Genomic DNA, 18,816 nt, shown 5'->3' with positions numbered 1-18,816 from the left:
TCCTATCTTTCCTTGTGTTACGGCACTGTGCCTAATTTGATGTACCTTTAAAAAATGATATATAGGTTTTATACATTTTTCAGAAATTTCTGGACACACCTGTTCATAGCTGATCCTTGTTTTTAAAAGAGAAGCAACAGGAAATACCGTATATACTCGTGTATAAGCCGAGTTTTTCAGCACAAAAAATGTGCTGAAAAACCTCACTTCGGCTTATACACGAGTCAATTTAAAAAAAAAAAAAAAAATTAATACTCACCCTCCGGTGCCCGGATCCACCGGCGGCGGCTCCCGATACCCGGCGGCGGCTCCTGAAGTTCAGCACATTAAATAAATAAACTTGGCTCTCACCTTCCGGCGATACTCACCCCCGATCCACGGCGCCGGCTTCCGATCCTCGTTGGTGGCTCTCGATCCACGGCTGCGGCTGTCTTCTTTCTTCTTCTCCCCGCCGGCGCTTACTAGGATGCGGCGATGTGACGTCATCAGCGGCGACACCGCTGCATCATAGTGAGCGCCGCCGGGGAGATCGCATGGACGCGCCTCCGCCGGCAAGAGAAGACAGAAGACGCTGCCGGGGATCGAGAGCCACCGCAGAGGATCGGGGGTGAGTATTTATTTTTTTTTAAATGTGCTCAACATACATGGGGGCAGGCTGGCCGTATACATGAGGGGGGCAGGCTGGCCGTATACATGAGGGGGGCAGGCTGGCTGTATACATGAGGGGGGCAGGCTGTATACCACTTGGGGCTGGCTGTATACTACAACCTCGGCTTATACTCGAGTCAATAGGTTTTCCCAGGTTTTGGTGGTAAAATTAGGGGTCTCGGCTTATACTCGTGTCGGCTTATACTCGAGTATATACGGTAAGTTACAAATGGTAGAGCCATATGGTGTGATCCAAAAATAACTACGGTACTTTATTTTTTCTTATACCACAAAACTGGTGCATAGCTATCATGAATTCCCCCTGGTTCAGAAAAGAGAGTAGGGCAGAATTATGCCAGGGGCACCAACATATTGGCTTCTCCCACCCTCCATATTTGTAAAGAACGGCCACAGGGACACGCTGCAGTGAAAGAACACATACTTGTATTTAGCCAGAGTGACTCCCTTTTAAGACTACAGTAAAAACAAAAGGGTATGTTGCACAAACCAAAGCACAAGATACAGGCTCGTTCTTTCTAAAAATAAGCATGTATCCACTGTCAAAGCCCTGTGCTCTTTTCCCTTTGAAAAAAGTTTGCTGGTAACCTCGCCTGAAGAAGTGTCAACGGTTCCAAGAAAACTTTAAAAGCACTTATCAGTTCTCCTGAGAGACATACAGAAAGTTCATGTTTAGAGTAAAGGCTTGAGCAACACCGAAAATCTGAGGAAGCTCAAGGCGGAAAATTTCGAAGTTATATATGAAGGATCTAGAGGATTTAATAAAGTTGAGAAAATGGATAAAAAGATATATTCTATGTCTGCCCATTAACCACAGAGTAGCACGCCCATCATAATCCATATGTATGAAACAACATATTAATCTGCATGGAAAATAATTCGGGGAAAAAAAAAAAATCAAATGGTACCATATATACTCAAGTAAAAGCCAGCCGGCCCCGTGTAGTACGCAGCCGGCCCCGTGTAGTACGCAGCCGGCCCCCAGTATGCCCAGCGTGTGAGGTCCACTCACATGCCAATGATTGTAGAACAGACTGACTGAGCCGCAAACACAGGAAGGACCATAATTCCTGCAGCTCAGGCAGTCGCCTCATACATGGGGACATGGAAAGCATAGCCGTGTGTATGAGCCTACTGAGATAAATGGGGGTGTATGCTAACCACTGAGACCACATACAGCCCAAAAACACTGTAACCTTACAGAAATACTATAGGGAAGATGTAACCTTAGAACTTCCAATGTTCTTTGCTACATTCCAGCCATTCAATAGATACATTGGTAGGAATGTAGCCATTGGTAGCCAAGTTTTTACAGAACCGTAACTGAGCCCCAAGTCGCAGACATACCAAGGGTCTAATGATTTTAGATTACAGCAATATAGGGGAAATTTTGGTGCTCATATTAAAGCCACAAATCCTGCATAAATAATTCCCAGATTATCAGAGCTTTTTTTATAGACACTTAGGCTCAAACCTGCACCTGTTTTATGAGCATGTGAAACCGGCCTTATAGAAATATTCTGCTACATTACAATTCAGCTCATCGCAGAATATCCCAAAGATTTTAAATGCCAGGAGACAAAGGCAAAAGCAGATTAAATCTTTCCGCTGCAAACCAAATATGGTTCCAGGATGTGGTTGAAGAGGGTTCTCCTGTGACAGTAAGTGCACACATTCTTGATAATATTGTCATGTCAAGAGTTTTTAACATGAAATAATAACGCTGGAAAAAAAGTTTTTATTTAACACTTGTTTATTTTTATTTTTGGGATCTTGAAGATAAAGAGACACTTTATTAACTTGGAGCAACGTCTTCTTCAGGCCAGCACGATTACTGAATGTAGGCGACTACTGTTTTAGGGTTCTTGTTCCTCATCAGTGCAAAGAGGGTCTAATTTTTGGGACCCCTGTGTAAGAAATAATTTTATACAGGCGCATCATTAGTGCTGCAAAGGGAAGTGCACATTTTAAAATAGGGGGTGCTTTTTCAATGTGACGAAAAGTAAAACTCCACAGTCTCCACCATGATAATAGCAGACAATCTGTTCAAGTAATCATAGACTCTCCCCATTCATCCTATAGAGGCTGCCTGGCTTACCGAGACAATGCGGTTATAGTAACGATGGCTCAGTATATGAATACCGCTGGGCTCTGACTGATCTTGCTGACTCATTTTGCGTTGCTTTTGGGTCTTTAGTTTATGGGATTAGTGTTAATATCAGAAATGTAATACGACCCTACAGTGAAGTTAAAATGACATCCGCCCAGAGATGTTGTACAGCATTTAAATTCTGAATTTTTGCTGTACAAAGTGGGCACAGAGGCAGTGAGGCAGGACATGTACCACCAGGGTGTAGGCTTGTAAACCAAGAACACTGGCATATTGGGGCACATTTACTTACCTGGTCCCTGCGCGATCCCCGATATTTATTGTCCGCCTGAATGCCCATCTGCCGCGATTTCCTGCATGTGCCGCTTCCCCGATCAGGATTTCACCATCTTCCTCCCGATGCATGTAAGTGCTTTGGATGCGACAGAAATTGATTTATTAAATCCTGCGCATTGTCCAAATGCGTTGGATCGTCCGTCTGCCCGCCCCCGTTTTGTGTCGCTTAAAAGCCGGCGTGATTGTGACACAATGCGATCATGTGCGACGCAATCCCCAAAAGCGTTGGAAAACCCGACGGAAATGCGGCCCCGGGACTTTAGTAAATAAGCCCCATTGTTGTGTGCCCCCTCTGGCAGGATCTGCTCTTCTTTTAGCTTCTTATGCCCTGGTTGTAACAAAAAAAATGCTTTTAAAATTATGCAAATAATTCTGAGGGACTCCAGGCCCCATAGATGTTAATTTGTTTTTTTTTTTTAAACAAGGGCATAGAAAGCTTAAAGTAGAGCGTATACTGCTGGAGGGGGCACGCAGCAGTATGTAAGTCTGCTTGGTTTACAATCCTCCATCCTGATGGTAGATGTCCTTTAAAAAAGGTCTTTCAAAAAATGTACTGCTACAAAGTGGTTGAGATTTATACAAATCATGTCCTCATGCTGTGATATTATAATACAATAGGATTATAATATTACTACAATAATATTACTTATTTACTTTGTGGGTTTCCACTGGGTTCTCCACTGAACTCGGGGGAGATTTATCAGGGCTTGTATTCCAGTTTTCTTGCGAAAAGCCAAAAATTGCGATTACTTCCCCCATTACACCACCTAAAAGCCAAGTGGATGGGACAATGGCGGAGTTGGCCGGCTTGGGGCGTTTCTGCCCCTGTGACAGAGCCCGTTCAGGCCTGAACCTTCGCAGATAACAGCACAGGGCCTGCAGTAAATTTTTACACCTGCACAGGCGCCCACCGGGTATGTTGCACTTTCAAAAGTTGTTATACCAAGTATTATTGTTATCCTCTATTCACCTTAGAGGGGATAGTCGGATTGGTGGGGATCTAACTCCTGGACCCCACTGATGTTCTCACTAATGAAATGTATTGACAGGTTGAGCATATATCCAGTTGCTCCATTCTATGGGAGGGTTGGAAATTGTAGAGCACTGCGCTCGGATATCTCTATAGCACTCCCATTCAGGGAGATATCTATTAGAGCTCCTGTAGATAACCGAGTACTCTGCAATTTCCTGAGTGGAGCATCAGGACATATGCAAAACCTGTCACTTTATGTAGTTAGTAAGAACCAGACCCCTGTGGTCCATTCCGACCGTTCCAACAGTCGGTCCTTCACCCATCAGATTGTTAGCTCTATCCTGTGGATAACACGAATACTTGGTGCAACCTCTGCAACCCACAGACTGTGTATCGGGCAGTATGGTGGCTCAGTATTTAGCACCATTTACTTGCAGACCAAGGTTTCTGGGTTGGAATCTGACCATGGGCAACATCTGCACGGAGCTTGGTTATTCACACAGCAGAATACTCATAAGGAAATTCAAATGTGCATTTGTCATTGAAAATGAGGAAAGAATAAGAATGAAGAATCCAGAATTACATGCGTAATTTGTAACAATAAGTGACAAGTCAATTTATTTTTTTACTTTTTGTAATCTATATTTCAAACTCACAGCACAAAACTCTATGGATGAATGACCAGCAAAGCCAAATCCGTCTCAAAAAAAGTCAACAGAAGACATCATAAAGTTTACGAGGTTGGATATGAGCTGAAAACTGGGTGAACATACCCCAAGGGTGATGCCACACATGGCATTTTGAACCGGTTTTTGGTCCGTTTTTAAGCAGTCCGTTAGAAAACGCATGGGTAAAATGCGTCCTTTTTTGACAGATTTTATCAATTATCTTAATTAAAACTGGTCAAAAACGGATGTTTTTTAAACGCATGTGTTTTTGGAGGGACTGCATAAAAAAGAACCAAAAACGGGTTCAAAACGCCATGTGTGGCATCACCCTTTGGTTAGATACCCACAACAGTGAAAAACTACCATGTGCCTTTAGGTTTTTCGAGACACAGTCCCAAACTAAATGCAGACCCGACCTGAACTAAATGTAATACTTTTTGATTGATCATTGATCATCACTATGTGCATCTGTTCCGTTATAAAAGTCAAACGGATCACTCAGAAAAATGGTTAACGCTTACTAGATGCAAATCAGTCATGAAAAATTGATGTTAATGTCCGGTTTTCCACCTAAAATGTTAGGGTTTATCAACATGCACTATTGCTAAATCCACTGCGTGTGCAAAGAGCGAAAAAACAAAAATACAAACAACTATGTCCTTGCCTCCAACTAAAAACAATGGCCTAGCGTCGGATAGGTGGGGGGAGGGTCCCTTCTTATTTTCATAAAGCTTCAATTATTTTATGCGTCCAGTAACCAAACACGTCAGTAAACATATTCACAAGAGCAGATGGGAAGCCTGAGGTGATACAAACGTTGAGCATATGCAATGGACACGAGAAAATACGCTGATCTCGTAAAAGCACTGTGGTTAAATTATATTTTTTGGAAATAAATAAATATGTGAAATCCATTTACAATATATATAAAAATAATAATGATCACGTTAATAATTCCAGAAAAGTAACCAATTTCAGTTTGTAGATATCACAGATATCTTCCGATTCAAAGTATCCATTTTAACAAAAATTTGAGCCAATTGTTTAAAACAGAGCAATTTTTTTTTTTAGAAGACGACATGCGGTTTGTGATGGTCCTCGGTTACGTGACGGTGGTCGGCATCACCTCCAGCCTGCTCCGATCTGGACTAAAAGGCGTGATAAAATAGATGAATTTCTGTCCTTACGTCATTGTGTAGCAGCGTCCTACCCACAATGCCCGGCGACTGCAGCTGCTCTCCAGACTGATTAGCTTCCTGCTGATAAAAGCATCAGCGCTCTCATTGGACAGAATACACACAATGCATTTTCAATACACGCAGAGAGAGGAGATTTATTCCAATTACTAGAGCGCCGATCAGGGAGAAAAAGCAGCAAATACTGCAAGACAGGTTACCGGAGACTATCCATCCAGGGGGGAGGTTACAGGCATACACGTCATCATAGACGGATAGATACATGGATGGATGGATAGATAGATAGATAGATAGATAGATAGATAGATAGTTTAAAATAAAACATTGAGGAAGGCATGGAAAAAAATGACACAGACATAATACTTACCTCACCAATCCCCATCGCTTCTGTCTCGATATCTGTTGCTGGTTTCTACTTGCGAAGTAACAACTTTTTAGGAATTTGGTCATACTATATGTCCCCCTGGCCAATAATTAGGGGCGCCAACTTGGCTGTTCAGCCGCCAACATGACCCAGTCGCGCAACACAATTGTTGCATCCGCTCATCTCTAATCATAACTAGTGGCAATCGGTTTTATGAAGAAATAAAATTCTCTTAGTCACGGGTACCCAAGCCGTGTAAGAAACGTAAGCCACAGCGATATTGATATTACTAGGACGTGTTGTACTTTTTAACAAATCAGTCACATGGTCCGTTTAGATAACCCCTGTAATTGCTGATCTATAAAAAAAAGTATTGCATTTAAAGCCGTTGATACTGTCCGTTTTTGTTGTGTGTGTGCGAAAATTGGAATATTGTGTACATGCATATATCCGATTTTATCATTATCGTGTACTTCTTGGTGCTGCATTACTATGTATACTTGATACGTCATAATCATCTCATATTGTGCAGCATCTTGTACAGAACAGGACATGTCTGCAGCACGTGTAAGCACTATATCTGACTGCAAAACTGCATCGAAATTTGCTACATGTGTGAATATCCCCCATATTCCAGGGACTATGTAATATACAAACAAGTAAATTATTATAGGTCACATCAGGAAATGAAGGGATTTCACCTCGAAACGTATCATGAGAGAAAATAGTGATGTCACTACAAGGCATTCGGTGGGGGGGAAACTCCTCTCATTACTGCAGAACGCGGCCTATAGTGACCCGCCGTGTACACCACATACTGCAGATAACATAGCTTCCTATAAGTCTATGTCTACAAAAGACACCACAGAATACGGCAGCGCTACACGAAGCGGAGTCACAATGTAGAATTAGATGTGTCACTTTAAGCCGCTCATCACAGGCCTAGTTACACAAAGCACTAAATCCCGACATAAATATTCAAATCGAGCTGCACGCACTCGTCTCTGCTGTGTTGCCGCAGCTCTCGACTCCCTGCATCAGGTCAAACGCAAAGGAGCAGATGGCAGCAGCATCAGCAACACCTGACGGGAGAAGACAAGATGCTCTGCCCATGAACCCGCTCCCGTCAAGGAGCTTCACCCTCTAAGTGCCAGGCTGCGAGCCCACATGCTACCAGACAATGAAGGCATTTCATGGCTGCTTGCGTTAATATATTATAGGAATGAAGGAGCTGGGTGTGATGAGGGGAAGAGGGGGACACAAATAGGCAAAAAAAATCCAGCACATCAATGGAAGACTTGATGCAACTTTGTGTCACCAGAGCCCTGAGACACAATTGCACGGCAGCCGATGGGGGAGGGAGGTCACAGCCTCTATAGGCCCGGCTTTTATATGGATACATTGTGTCACTTATCAGTTACAGCACACACACAACTTGTATCGACATCTCATCAATCCAAACACTTCACCAAAGTCATGAATATTACATGGACCATGGCGTGACTAAAAGGCTATTAATGTCAGCCATCATTAGGGGGTCTTTAAAATCCCTGCATTGCTATAAGGGGCCTGGTGGATGATGATGGTGATGAGGCCTGCATCCACACCACCAGAACCTGCGACCCATCCATTATGTATGAACATGTCAGCGCCAGGTCTATAATCCAGATGTGATCACCTATAGGCCCCCGGCGCACACGTATGACACCAGGCCAGGTTTCCATGCCTATAATCTTCAGGGATAATCGGATGCATGATGATCAGACAACAGCAATGATTAACCCCTTCCTGCTGCTGCATTACCAATCACCAGGGAGGCAGCTATACATAGTAATACCACAACATATGGGCCATTCACAGCAACAGCACCCAGGAGGATGCCAGCTTTAACCCCCTGGTGGTGTACAGGGTCTGGAATTTAGCATTCTGGATCGATTTGGAATTGTGGGATCGTTGCGATTGGTTGGTAGGATTGCTTGATTGACGGAAAGACTTAAATACAATAGAGGGTGGGGGGGTAACACATGCCAGGGTGGGGGTAACACATGCCAGGGTGGGGGTAACACATGCCAGGGTGGGTGAGGTGGGCATCTTACCAGGTTCAGCACGGTCTCCACGATGTCCCGGTTACTGACTTCCCCGACCTGAATGAGGCCGATCAGGACGGCGAATTTCATCCTCATATTGCGGATGGGCACGGACGGATTGATGACCCCGCCGGGCAGCACCATGGAGCCGGAGCCCCCCGGGGCATCCCTGTCCGGGCAGCCGGCCCCCAGCCCGGGCTTGCTGTCAGCACTGGCCATGTCTCCTCCGCACACAGCGGGGATGTCACCGAGCGCAGATCCTCCGGGGATAACGGGACGACAGGCGGCGATCACCCGGCAACACGGCGGTCACAGAGAGAGGAGAGGGAGACACCTGCGGGTGATGCACTGACTAATCCACGGAGCCCTCCTCCATCACCGCCCGCCCGTCATCATCCAATGCCACTAGCGGGTCACTGTCGCCGGGGAACAGCAGAACTGCGGCGGCTGCAGCTGGCGTTGTTATGATAAGAGCAGACACCGCTCACTCCTCCGCCATGTTGACGCCCCCTGCCTGCGGTACGGTGAACTGCGCCTGCGCTAGCGATGCCCGGGGGCGGGGCCGAGTCCGCCTAGCGACCACAAGGATGGACAGGTGCACAGGTGGCACAGAGGGCACAGGGGGCACCTTGTCTCTGCCTCACACATGGCTGCATTATAGCAGCTGTACCTGCTACACACCCTCACATATATGTATATACACCTACAGGCATGGATATATACTTCCATATGCCTGTGTATCACCTGCTATAGACCCTCACATATATGTATATACAACTACAGGCCTGGGTATATACCTCCATATGCCTGTGTATCACCTGCTAAACACCCTCACTTATATGTATATACACCTACAGGCCTGGGTATATACCTCCATATGTCAGTGTATCAGTGTGGTCCTTCATAGCTATAGACCCTCACATATATGTATATACACTTACAAGCATGGGTATATACCTCCATATGTCTGTGTATCACCTGCTACAGACCCTCACATATATGTATATACACTTACATGCCTGATATATACCTCCATATGTCTGTGTATCAGTGTGGTCCATTCATACCTACAGTATACATGTATATACACTTACGAGCATGGATATAGTCCTCCACAGGTCTATATGACAATGTGGTCCACAGCTATAGACCCTCACACACACAGTTAGGATACATTTACAGGAATGTCAGAGAGCTGGTCACCCCTCCCCTCTCCATAGAGCCGAGCAGGGCCGGCTCTGTAACACAGCAAAATATAGCACATGTCCTATATTTCGCTGTGCCCGCTCATGGTGCTGTGAGACAACATGTGTTCACCATCCCAGGTACGATAGAAATCAATGGGGGCCGAGCCCTTAGGTCCATAGTTTTGGACATACTATAAATAATTTTTTTCTAATTTGGGCTCTGGACATTACCACAATGAATTCTGAACAAAACAATTCAGATGCAGTTGATTGTTGGGCAACAGACTCATATGAGGGGGGAGAGGTAGCACGGTACAGCACTGCAGAGAGCTTTTTGGATGAGGGTGATTAGTTCAAACTGTATTTGGAAGGTGATGGGCAACCATTGCGGGGACTGGCACAGACTGGATGCATCCATGTAGCATCTGGACTGAAAGACAAGTCTGGCTGCTGCATTAAGAATATATTAGAGAAAAGATTTTATTAAGTGGAGTTACAGTAGTTGAGATAAGAATGAATCAGAGCGACAATTATAGTTTTACATGTTTCAGTTGTAAGAAATAGATGGCAAGACCGAGCAAATGATTGTATATACGGTGCAAAGGAGAGGTCCTGGTCCAGCACAACCTCAAGTCAGCGGGCCTGTGGTTTCAGGGTTATGGTGATACCACAGATGGAAATGGAAGAGTCAGGGTTGGTTCGGTTAGTCACTCCAGTTTTAGAAAGATTGAGTTTCAAGTAGAGAGAGGACATGTTAGAGACAGCAGACAGAAAATTACTAGTGTTACTAGTGCAGAAGTCTACAGCTGGGTATTATAAGCATAGAGATGATACTGGACACCAAATCTGCTGATGGTTTGTCCAATGGGGACAGTGTAGAGGGAAAAAGAGATGAAGACATAGGACTGGGCTATTGTAGAAAGTATGATGGAGAACATCCCTAGTTTAACTAGAAAAATTACAATTTTTGTAATTACAGCCCTCAGACACCCCAAAATGACTGAATCCACCCCCACAAAAAACCCAAAGCAATAACTTGGAAAACTACAGACCCCAGTATTAAACCCTGCAGACCAGATGTTAGAATAATTATGTAATTCTGAATAAAACAATCTCCAAATCAGATACTAGAATAGCTACAGACCTATAATCAAAACCCAATAAAAATGCAGTGTATAGAAAATAATAAATTCAGACCCCAAACAATACCATAAAATACAACAACAACAGGCCCCAGGATAAATTAAAGAAAACCTACCATCAGGAATGTAACTATTGAAGTAGATCTGAAGGAAGGTTCCCAGTAACACCCTAAGCCATACACTACCTTTTCCTTATTCTATAATATTTTCTAACCTAATCTATACTTTATGTAACTAATGTGCTAATTTTTCACAGAGGCCACAGGGGCGTGGTGTAGCCTCTCTGGGGAGCGAAAGCAAAGGCTTCTCTGCACTCCAGTGGCCTCTGCTGTTCCAATTGAAGCTTCTGTCACGTGATGGGAGCAACAACGCATGCGTCTGTGCGAGGCACTGAAGCTCCTGTGCATGTGCAAAGCTCTGGGAGCCAAAGAAACTTTGACTAGGGTGCAAAGGTAGGAGAGACAGCAGAGGCTACTGGGGTGTGGAGTAGTCCCACTCCCCAGAGAGGCTACTCCACGCCCCAGTAGCCTCTGCAGAACAATTGGCATATTAGTTAAAGTCTAGATTAGGTTAAATAGTATTATAAGATTAGGGAAATACAGTTAGGGTTTAGGATGCTACTGGGAGCCTATGATTAGATCTACCTTAAAGGGAACCTACCACCACAAGGTGGATGTATGGGACGTAAGGATAAACCTTTTTAGAGCTAATGCTCACTTCCCTGCTATAATTTTAAAACTTTAATACCCTAATATGTAAATTTGCTTTCACAGCTACTCCACGCCCCAGTAGCCTCTTTTCTCCTCCTACCCTGACATTTTTGGCGCGCAGCTCCTCGTAGCTGCGCACCCTCGTCCTGGAAGCTGGCATTCTGTGAATGCTTTGCGTGGCCACTGCTCAGGAGCTACTGCGCATGCGCAGAACTCTGGCTTCTCGGACAAGGGCGTGCAGCTACGAGGAGCTGGGCACCGAAGATGTCAGGGTAGCAGGAGAAAAGAGTCTACTGGGGCGTGGACATCTCCGGATACTCCACGCCACAGTAGCCGCTTAAGCTAATTTACATATTAGGGTATTAAAGTTTTAAAATTATAGCGGGGACGTGAGGAATAGCTCTAAAAAGAGCTATCTTAAGGTCCCATACATCCACCTTTATTGGTAGAATCGTGGTGGTAGGTTCCCTTTAATAGGTATATTCTCAATGGTAAGTTTCCATTAAGTACAGACAGTGTAATGAATTCAAACCACATACCAAAATTACTACAGACCTCAGACCAGGAAAACGTTAGGCATACAACTCAATTTGGACAAAAAGTAGTAAGCTAAATGCTATGCGCTATTATTTTACAATACAGACATCATGGGGCACATTTACTCATTTACTTACAAATTCGGACACCAAAAGTGCATCGTCCGTCTATAATGCTGTGTGCAGCGATTGACTAAGATCGTGGGCCAGAAATCGTGCATGTGTCGCTTCCCTGCTCAGGTCCGACAGAGTTCACCATCTTTTCTGTAGTGCATCTTTAACATAAAGCGTGCAACACAATTTGAATTGTTAAATATGTTAAAAAATTGAGTTAAATATGGCACTGGGTCCGAATCAGTTGGACTGCTTGATGGAACGCCCCCTAAATTGTGTTGCCTGGAGGCCAGCGCAGCTGCGCCACAAAATGGTGATGTGCGCCACAATCACAGCGCAGACACTTCTTCAGTACCTGTGAAAGCAGCTTTAGCCATGAAGAACAAAAGTGCAGGGCGCGACCCCTAGTAAATGTGCCCCATATGTCTGTACTGTAAAACCTTATGTCAATCTACGTCTTAATGGTATTGAGAAGGGAAAGGCAGGCACGCTACAATGATTCTGGTTCACAAAAAAACCCAAAATAGAAAAGTCAGGTTTCACAGGTATTTATTTATAAAGCAATGCATGTCATACTTTTATCACAATGGGAAGAGTGTCACTGAAAACCATCTAGAAGGAAGAAGCCGAAAAAAAAACTGCTCAAGTAAATATAAGCAACTAGCATTAAAAATATACATGTTGCTGGTACACGATGTACCTTAATGTCCCCTCATTATCTGTTAACTCCAGCGTGTCTATTCATCTGGGCAGCTAAAAGTTTATAATATAGTACATTTTATTTATTTATTCATGTTTTTTTTATCATTTTAACAAAACATGAGCCAAAACAGGGGATAGGCTACAGTTTTTGCAACATGTAGTGCAGGCGAAAGAATTTTTATAGGTTCTATAACAAACCCAATTGCTAAAATGTAAAAGATATTAAAAAGCTTTTTTAAATTTGCTGGGGCACTATTACATCACTGTTACATCTGGAAGCCCCATGATCCTCCAAATACTGTAAGAAAGGCAGCGAAGTAGAGAACTTAAAGGAAACCTACCACTACGGATCTACTTATTAAGGTAGATCTGGTGGTAGTTGCATCTAACGTATGTAAGGATAGCCCTTTTTAGGAATAATCCTTTACTCCCCTCTATCTTCTAGTATGGAAATTTTACTGGGGCGTGTAGTAGCCGGAGCTGAGGCTACACCATGTGGCTACCCAGTAGCCTTTTTGATCCTCCTACCCAGACATCTTCAGCGCGCATCTACAAGGAGCTGTGCATACTCGTCCGCTAATCCGGAGTTCTGTGCATGCACAGTAGCTCTGGCTTTGGAGCCGAGAACGAGCAGCCGTTGGCCTGTGTTTTGCGCATGGGCATAACTCCGGGTTTGCGAACAAGTGCATGCAGCTCCTTGTAGCTGCGCGCTGAAGATGTTTGGGTAGGAGGATCAAAGAGGCTACTGGGGTGTGGAGTAGCTGTGCCGTGTAGCCTCAGCTCCGGCTACTCCACGCCCGGTAGCCTCTTTAGAAAATTTGCATATTACCCTGATTAAAGATTAGCAAAGATAGAGGAGAGTAAAGGATTATCCTTAAAAAGGGCTATCCTAAGATACATTATATGCAACCACCACGGGATCTACCTCAATAGATAGATCCGTAGTGGTAGGTTTCCTTTACCTGTTTCCATCAGCCCCATGGTTATTGATTGAAGCAGCGCTGAACATGCTTCATAACCTTTTCACCTTTTGAAGGCACTTGCCTAAGGAATGGAGTGAATTTAAATGAACTTTAATTCAGTATTAGAAAAATCACACACACTGGATATTATACAATATAAATGTTTGTATGTTTATTGAAGGAAAACGCAACCAGAATAATTCATAGAGTTCTTACTGGGATCCGCTGGTAGCCTTGGCTACACCTGAAATCCTGTATAACCTGTTTAATTAGAAAGCAACACATCCTACATTAATATTTGCCAAATAAATATCAAATACAATATACAATACACCTTCAGCTGTGACATAGTGCTCAGGGAAAACTTTGTTAAATCCATGAAAGACTGACTAAAAGGAATCTACAATCAAATTCAAGCCTGATAAACCAGGGACACTTACTCATAGATCCAGGCACTGTGACTGTGGTAATCTAATTATATTTGTTATCCATGGCTACCTAATTGTAATAATTATGCTAATGTGCCTGTAGAGCTATGGTGGGTATTTTTCCAGAGCCCATCAGTGCTGTAGCATTTCCTACTGCTGCTACACAGTCAGAGAGGGGAGGGAGAGGGCAGAGAGTTGGGTAAAACATGTTCTGCTGTGAATCTGTAGAACTTTGGAAATTGTCTCAACTGTGTTTTTATATCAGTTGTATTATATTTGGACTTTTTTTTCAGATTCCCATTGCTTTGCATGTGATATTAAATAGTGCAAGTAGTTAGAACAATTTCCACAGCCCTCATATGGTTCTGTTAATGGCTTTATGAAGGTTAGGTTAGGAAATTTACCATCCAAATCCAGCACTTACTCAAAGATCTTGGCTGTATAATCTTATCTTTGTTATCCATGGCCTCCTTCCCTTTTACAGCTTTTACAATTATATTAATGATTCAGAAGGGCTCTGGGGGGGTCATGATGTAGTTTCACAGGCAGTTACACTGGGCAGGAACACTTCCACTGTGTGGGATCACAGTTGGCAGAGGGAGGAGGAAAGTGCCAAGGGGGCAGGGGGGGGGGCAGTGTAAGAGCCTATGTAGTTACAGCACAGAGGGACTCTACTAACATTAACCAGAGCCCTTCTAACACAATAGTATAATTTTAAACATTGATTTTAGAAGGAAGAAGTCCATGGATAGCAAATGTAAGATTACCAGATGCCTGGATCCATGAGTGAGTGTCACTGGTTTATTATGCTTGATTTCAATGATAGATTTCCTTTAAATCCCAATATAAATAGGGTAACTTGAGGCAACCCTGAGCTTAAGAGAAAAATTAACAATGCATATCTCCTCAGATGTTGGGGCAAGAACAATTTTCTCATAACTTCAATTTTCTAGATATTTGGACATCCATTCTCACAGCAAACAAGATACCGTGGCTTATAACTCTCCCTATCGAGAATCATGCATCCTTGGCCAAACCGAGACTGTTTGCTTATGTAAGAGAGGTCAGAAGAAATAACGGTTGACTGGAGATGCATTTAATCAACTCCTAATTGTGTAATTTTCTAGGATAATAATAGTTTTGATCTATTCATAGGACACTCAGAAACACAGGGTTCAGCCTGTCTGACAACTCAGCTCCCTTTATATTGTATAGCAATTCAGCTGTAGTATCCAGGATGAGCCACCACTTGGTTTTTAATGAAACCTTCTTGAAGCGAAACTGTCAGCAGAAATTGACCTAATAAACCGCCACCGGTATATATTGTCAAGCAGCTGAACACCTTCCAGATCATGTTTCTTTCATGGCCCAGTGCGGTGGCATCATCCAGAAAATCTATTTTGAAGTGAGATGCAAGTTGGTTGTATAAAGTCAAGGAGGCAGAGGTTTTAACACTGAAGTCAAGCTCTCTCTTCCTCAGAAAGCCCCCTTCGTTGTTATTGATGTTCCTTCATCCAGAGACATCACTAACCAGATCTCCTGAAGTCCGATGCATGATGCAATCACAGAGGAGGAGGCATGAAGAGTTCCCTACGTTGACTTCAGTGTTAAAATCTCCGCCTCCTTGACTTTATACAACCAATTTACAGCTCACTTCCGAGTTGATTTTCAAGATGATGCCACCACGCAGGACCATGAAAGAAACAAAAATTAAAAGGTTTTATGCTGCTTGACAATATTCTGGTAATGGTTTAGTAGGATGATGACAGGTTCCCTTTAAAAGCCTGGTTGCTGCATCTTTATCAGCAGCTTAACACTTATGTCTTTGAATTATTATGGTAGTTCACTCATTTTTGCATGGCCTCTTTAACTCTGATACAAGAGATTTTGTTGTTTGAACTACTTAATCCAGGGCCAGAAAAAGAGATTAGAAAAGATGTTGAAATGTACATGGTTTACATTGGCCCAGTTCTAAACCCAGCCTTATACAAAGGATGACTTTTGGCAAGTCACTTATTTGGCTGAAAGCAATCTCCTGTGATTGTCTCATAAACATGCAGGCATACATGTTTATTGGAACAGGAGTGAGAAGCTACACACTATTGTAGCAAGGCATCCCTGTAACAATCCAAGATGCCAGATCCCTAACAGTCCCAATGTTTTAGTAAAAGTCTCAGCAAATTCAAGTATGTTTTGGTCCCCAAACTTTTTTGTTAACATAGAGACCACTCAAGAAGTGCAGGTTTTGCCAAAGTAACACCAAAATGGATGGTTCTGACAAATTTAGACCATTTTGATTGTTTACCTGGGTGGCACAACTGAAAAGAGTGCAATAGTAATTAGCAATAATTATTTCACCCAGTGTCTGAGACCAGTTCACACCTTTATTATTGTCTTCTGTCACTAAAATGATAGCACAATATTGGGGCACATTTACTTACCGGTCCGCTGAAGTTCACCGAAAGTGCATAGTCCGACTATAATGCGCTGTGTCGTGATTCACTAAAATTGTGCTGAATGCCAACTGTCCAGACTCAATATACCAATATAAGGCCTGCCAACCAGCAAATATAATATACCTACATGCAGACCCTATAAAACTATCAAAACAAATCAGCACCAAATTTATCAAAAGTTAGAATGGCCAGTATACAACTATGGTCGTACAGAGTCAGATCCCGGTTGAGGTGATACCCGTCTATAAATGAACAATATATAAAGTGCACAATAAAATAAAGTTCATATATTCCAACTGGGCTGCATCATAGGGGGTAATGACACCCTGAGAAAGCAATGACGACACGCCTGTCGGGGTTTATTGGTGCATCGCCATTTTTCCTGACTATGATGCAGCCTGGTTGGTATATATAAACTTTATAGCACTGTGCACTTTATATATTGTTTATTTATAGACGGGTATGCACTTAGCACTTTTACTCGTATTCATTTGCACTATGTAGTTTACATTATATATATGACAATAATCAGTGTCTCTCTGGCTGGTTCTGTGTACTACACTATGTCATTATTATATCGGGAATGGCGATGTACTTTGTGTCCACCAGGGACTGTTTTTATTGGGTTGCTTTTAGGTCATGGTGATCATGTATGTGTTACTTTTGGGATTTACTAATAAAAATTATGAACTTTTGATATTTTGGTGCTGATTTGTTTTGATAGTTTTATAGGGTCTGCATGTAGGTACATTACACTAAAATTGTACGCCGATATCCTGCATGGGTCGCTTCCCCGTTCAGTTCCGACAGAGTTCACCATCTTTTAAGTGGTGCATCTAAGTGCTTGGGCTTGTGACACAATTTGAAAGTTAAATCCTCAGTCTGAATCAGTCGGATCGTCCGATGGCACGTCCCCTAAATTGTGTCGCAGGGAAGCCAGTGCATCCCCAAAAACCATGCAAGGTGTGACAAAAGTGAGCAGCGCAAACCTTAGTAAATGAGACCCTATAAATCAGTTGAAATATCCATTAATTTGAATGGAAGTTTAATGAGTATTGGTTTTTACAGTGTCTGTTTCCACCACTTCAGTCCATTATTTGAGCTGAAAATTGGTTGGAAGTTGCATCACTATTTTTCCTAATAGAGCCTTATGGAAGTAGTGCAAACAGACACTAACAGGAGCCACTAAAAGTTCATTGGCATGAATGGTCATTTTAATTGATCCATTAGAAATTTTAGTGAAGGAAGATAATATGAATGTCCAAATGCTGATGAGAGCATAGTCTGTAGACCATATACTTAGGACCCACCAAATGGGACCCAATCACAATATGAATATGAAACTTGAGTCCTTGACTAAACCAAAATTAGATAAAATTTCTCTAAACTTCACACAATTTGGAATATTCTCTAAAGTGGCCATAATAATGTTCTACAGATAGATGTGTTATAAGTTTGTCAGGGTTCGGGATCAGTGGATCGTCTGGACCACCGCGGGAGGTGGTACTAGTGGACCGGAATCTAAGTGGCACCTGGTCTTCAACAGAGCCCGCCGCAAAGCAGGATGGTCTTGCTGCGGCAGGGTACCACCAGGTCGTTCCATTGGTGCGACCAGCCCGCCGTGGCAGCCGAGGTCGAGGTACCTTTGCAGGAGACAGTCTCGTGGTCAGGCTCAGGCACAGGGTCAGGGCAGGTGGCAGAGATTCAAGGTCAAGTCCAATCCAAGGTCAGCAACGGGAGGTCCAGGCAGATGGGAACATCAACACAGAAACGGACTGGAACACACAGGAGTATGGGAACAGGAACGCAGGAACACACAGGAGCACGGGAATCGGAACGCAGGAACACAGTAACTGGAACGCAGGAACACACAGGAGCTCGTGAACAGAAATGCAGGAAAACACAGGAGCTCAGGAACAGGAACGTAGGAATACTGGAAGAGGAAAAAGGAGCACAGGAGAAACACTGGGAGACTTTCACAATGGCTAGGTAGCACAAAGATCTGACAGGGTGTACAGGAAGAGGCAGGCTTATATGAGTTTACAGAAAATGGCCAGCGCCAATTAACGGCACACTAGGCCCTATGAGTCAGGAATACGCATGCACAGCGGATGGAGAGGAGACAGGAGCCGTGACAGGTAAGGTGCGCGGGCAACGCACTGTTGGGGACAGAGGGGCA

At 43.4% G+C, this 18,816-nt stretch overlaps 1 protein-coding gene across 1 annotated transcript in view; it reads right to left on the bottom strand.

The window, feature by feature from the left end:
* NBEA (neurobeachin) overlaps nt 1–8,921 on the bottom strand; it is a 429,733-nt gene extending 420,812 nt beyond the window's left edge. Inside the window, 1 exon segment of the mRNA XM_072134427.1 lies at nt 8,410–8,921. Coding sequence (XP_071990528.1) covers nt 8,410–8,619 — 210 coding nt within the window. The 5' untranslated portion in view covers nt 8,620–8,921.
* Nucleotides 8,922–18,816: the final 9,895 nt, after the last annotated feature.

This window comes from Engystomops pustulosus, chromosome 2 (assembly GCF_040894005.1).
Source record: "Engystomops pustulosus chromosome 2, aEngPut4.maternal, whole genome shotgun sequence".
Classification (NCBI taxonomy): domain Eukaryota; kingdom Metazoa; phylum Chordata; class Amphibia; order Anura; family Leptodactylidae; genus Engystomops; species Engystomops pustulosus.
Note: the sequence above shows the minus strand (reverse complement) of the source record. Positions and strands in the feature narration are given on the sequence as shown.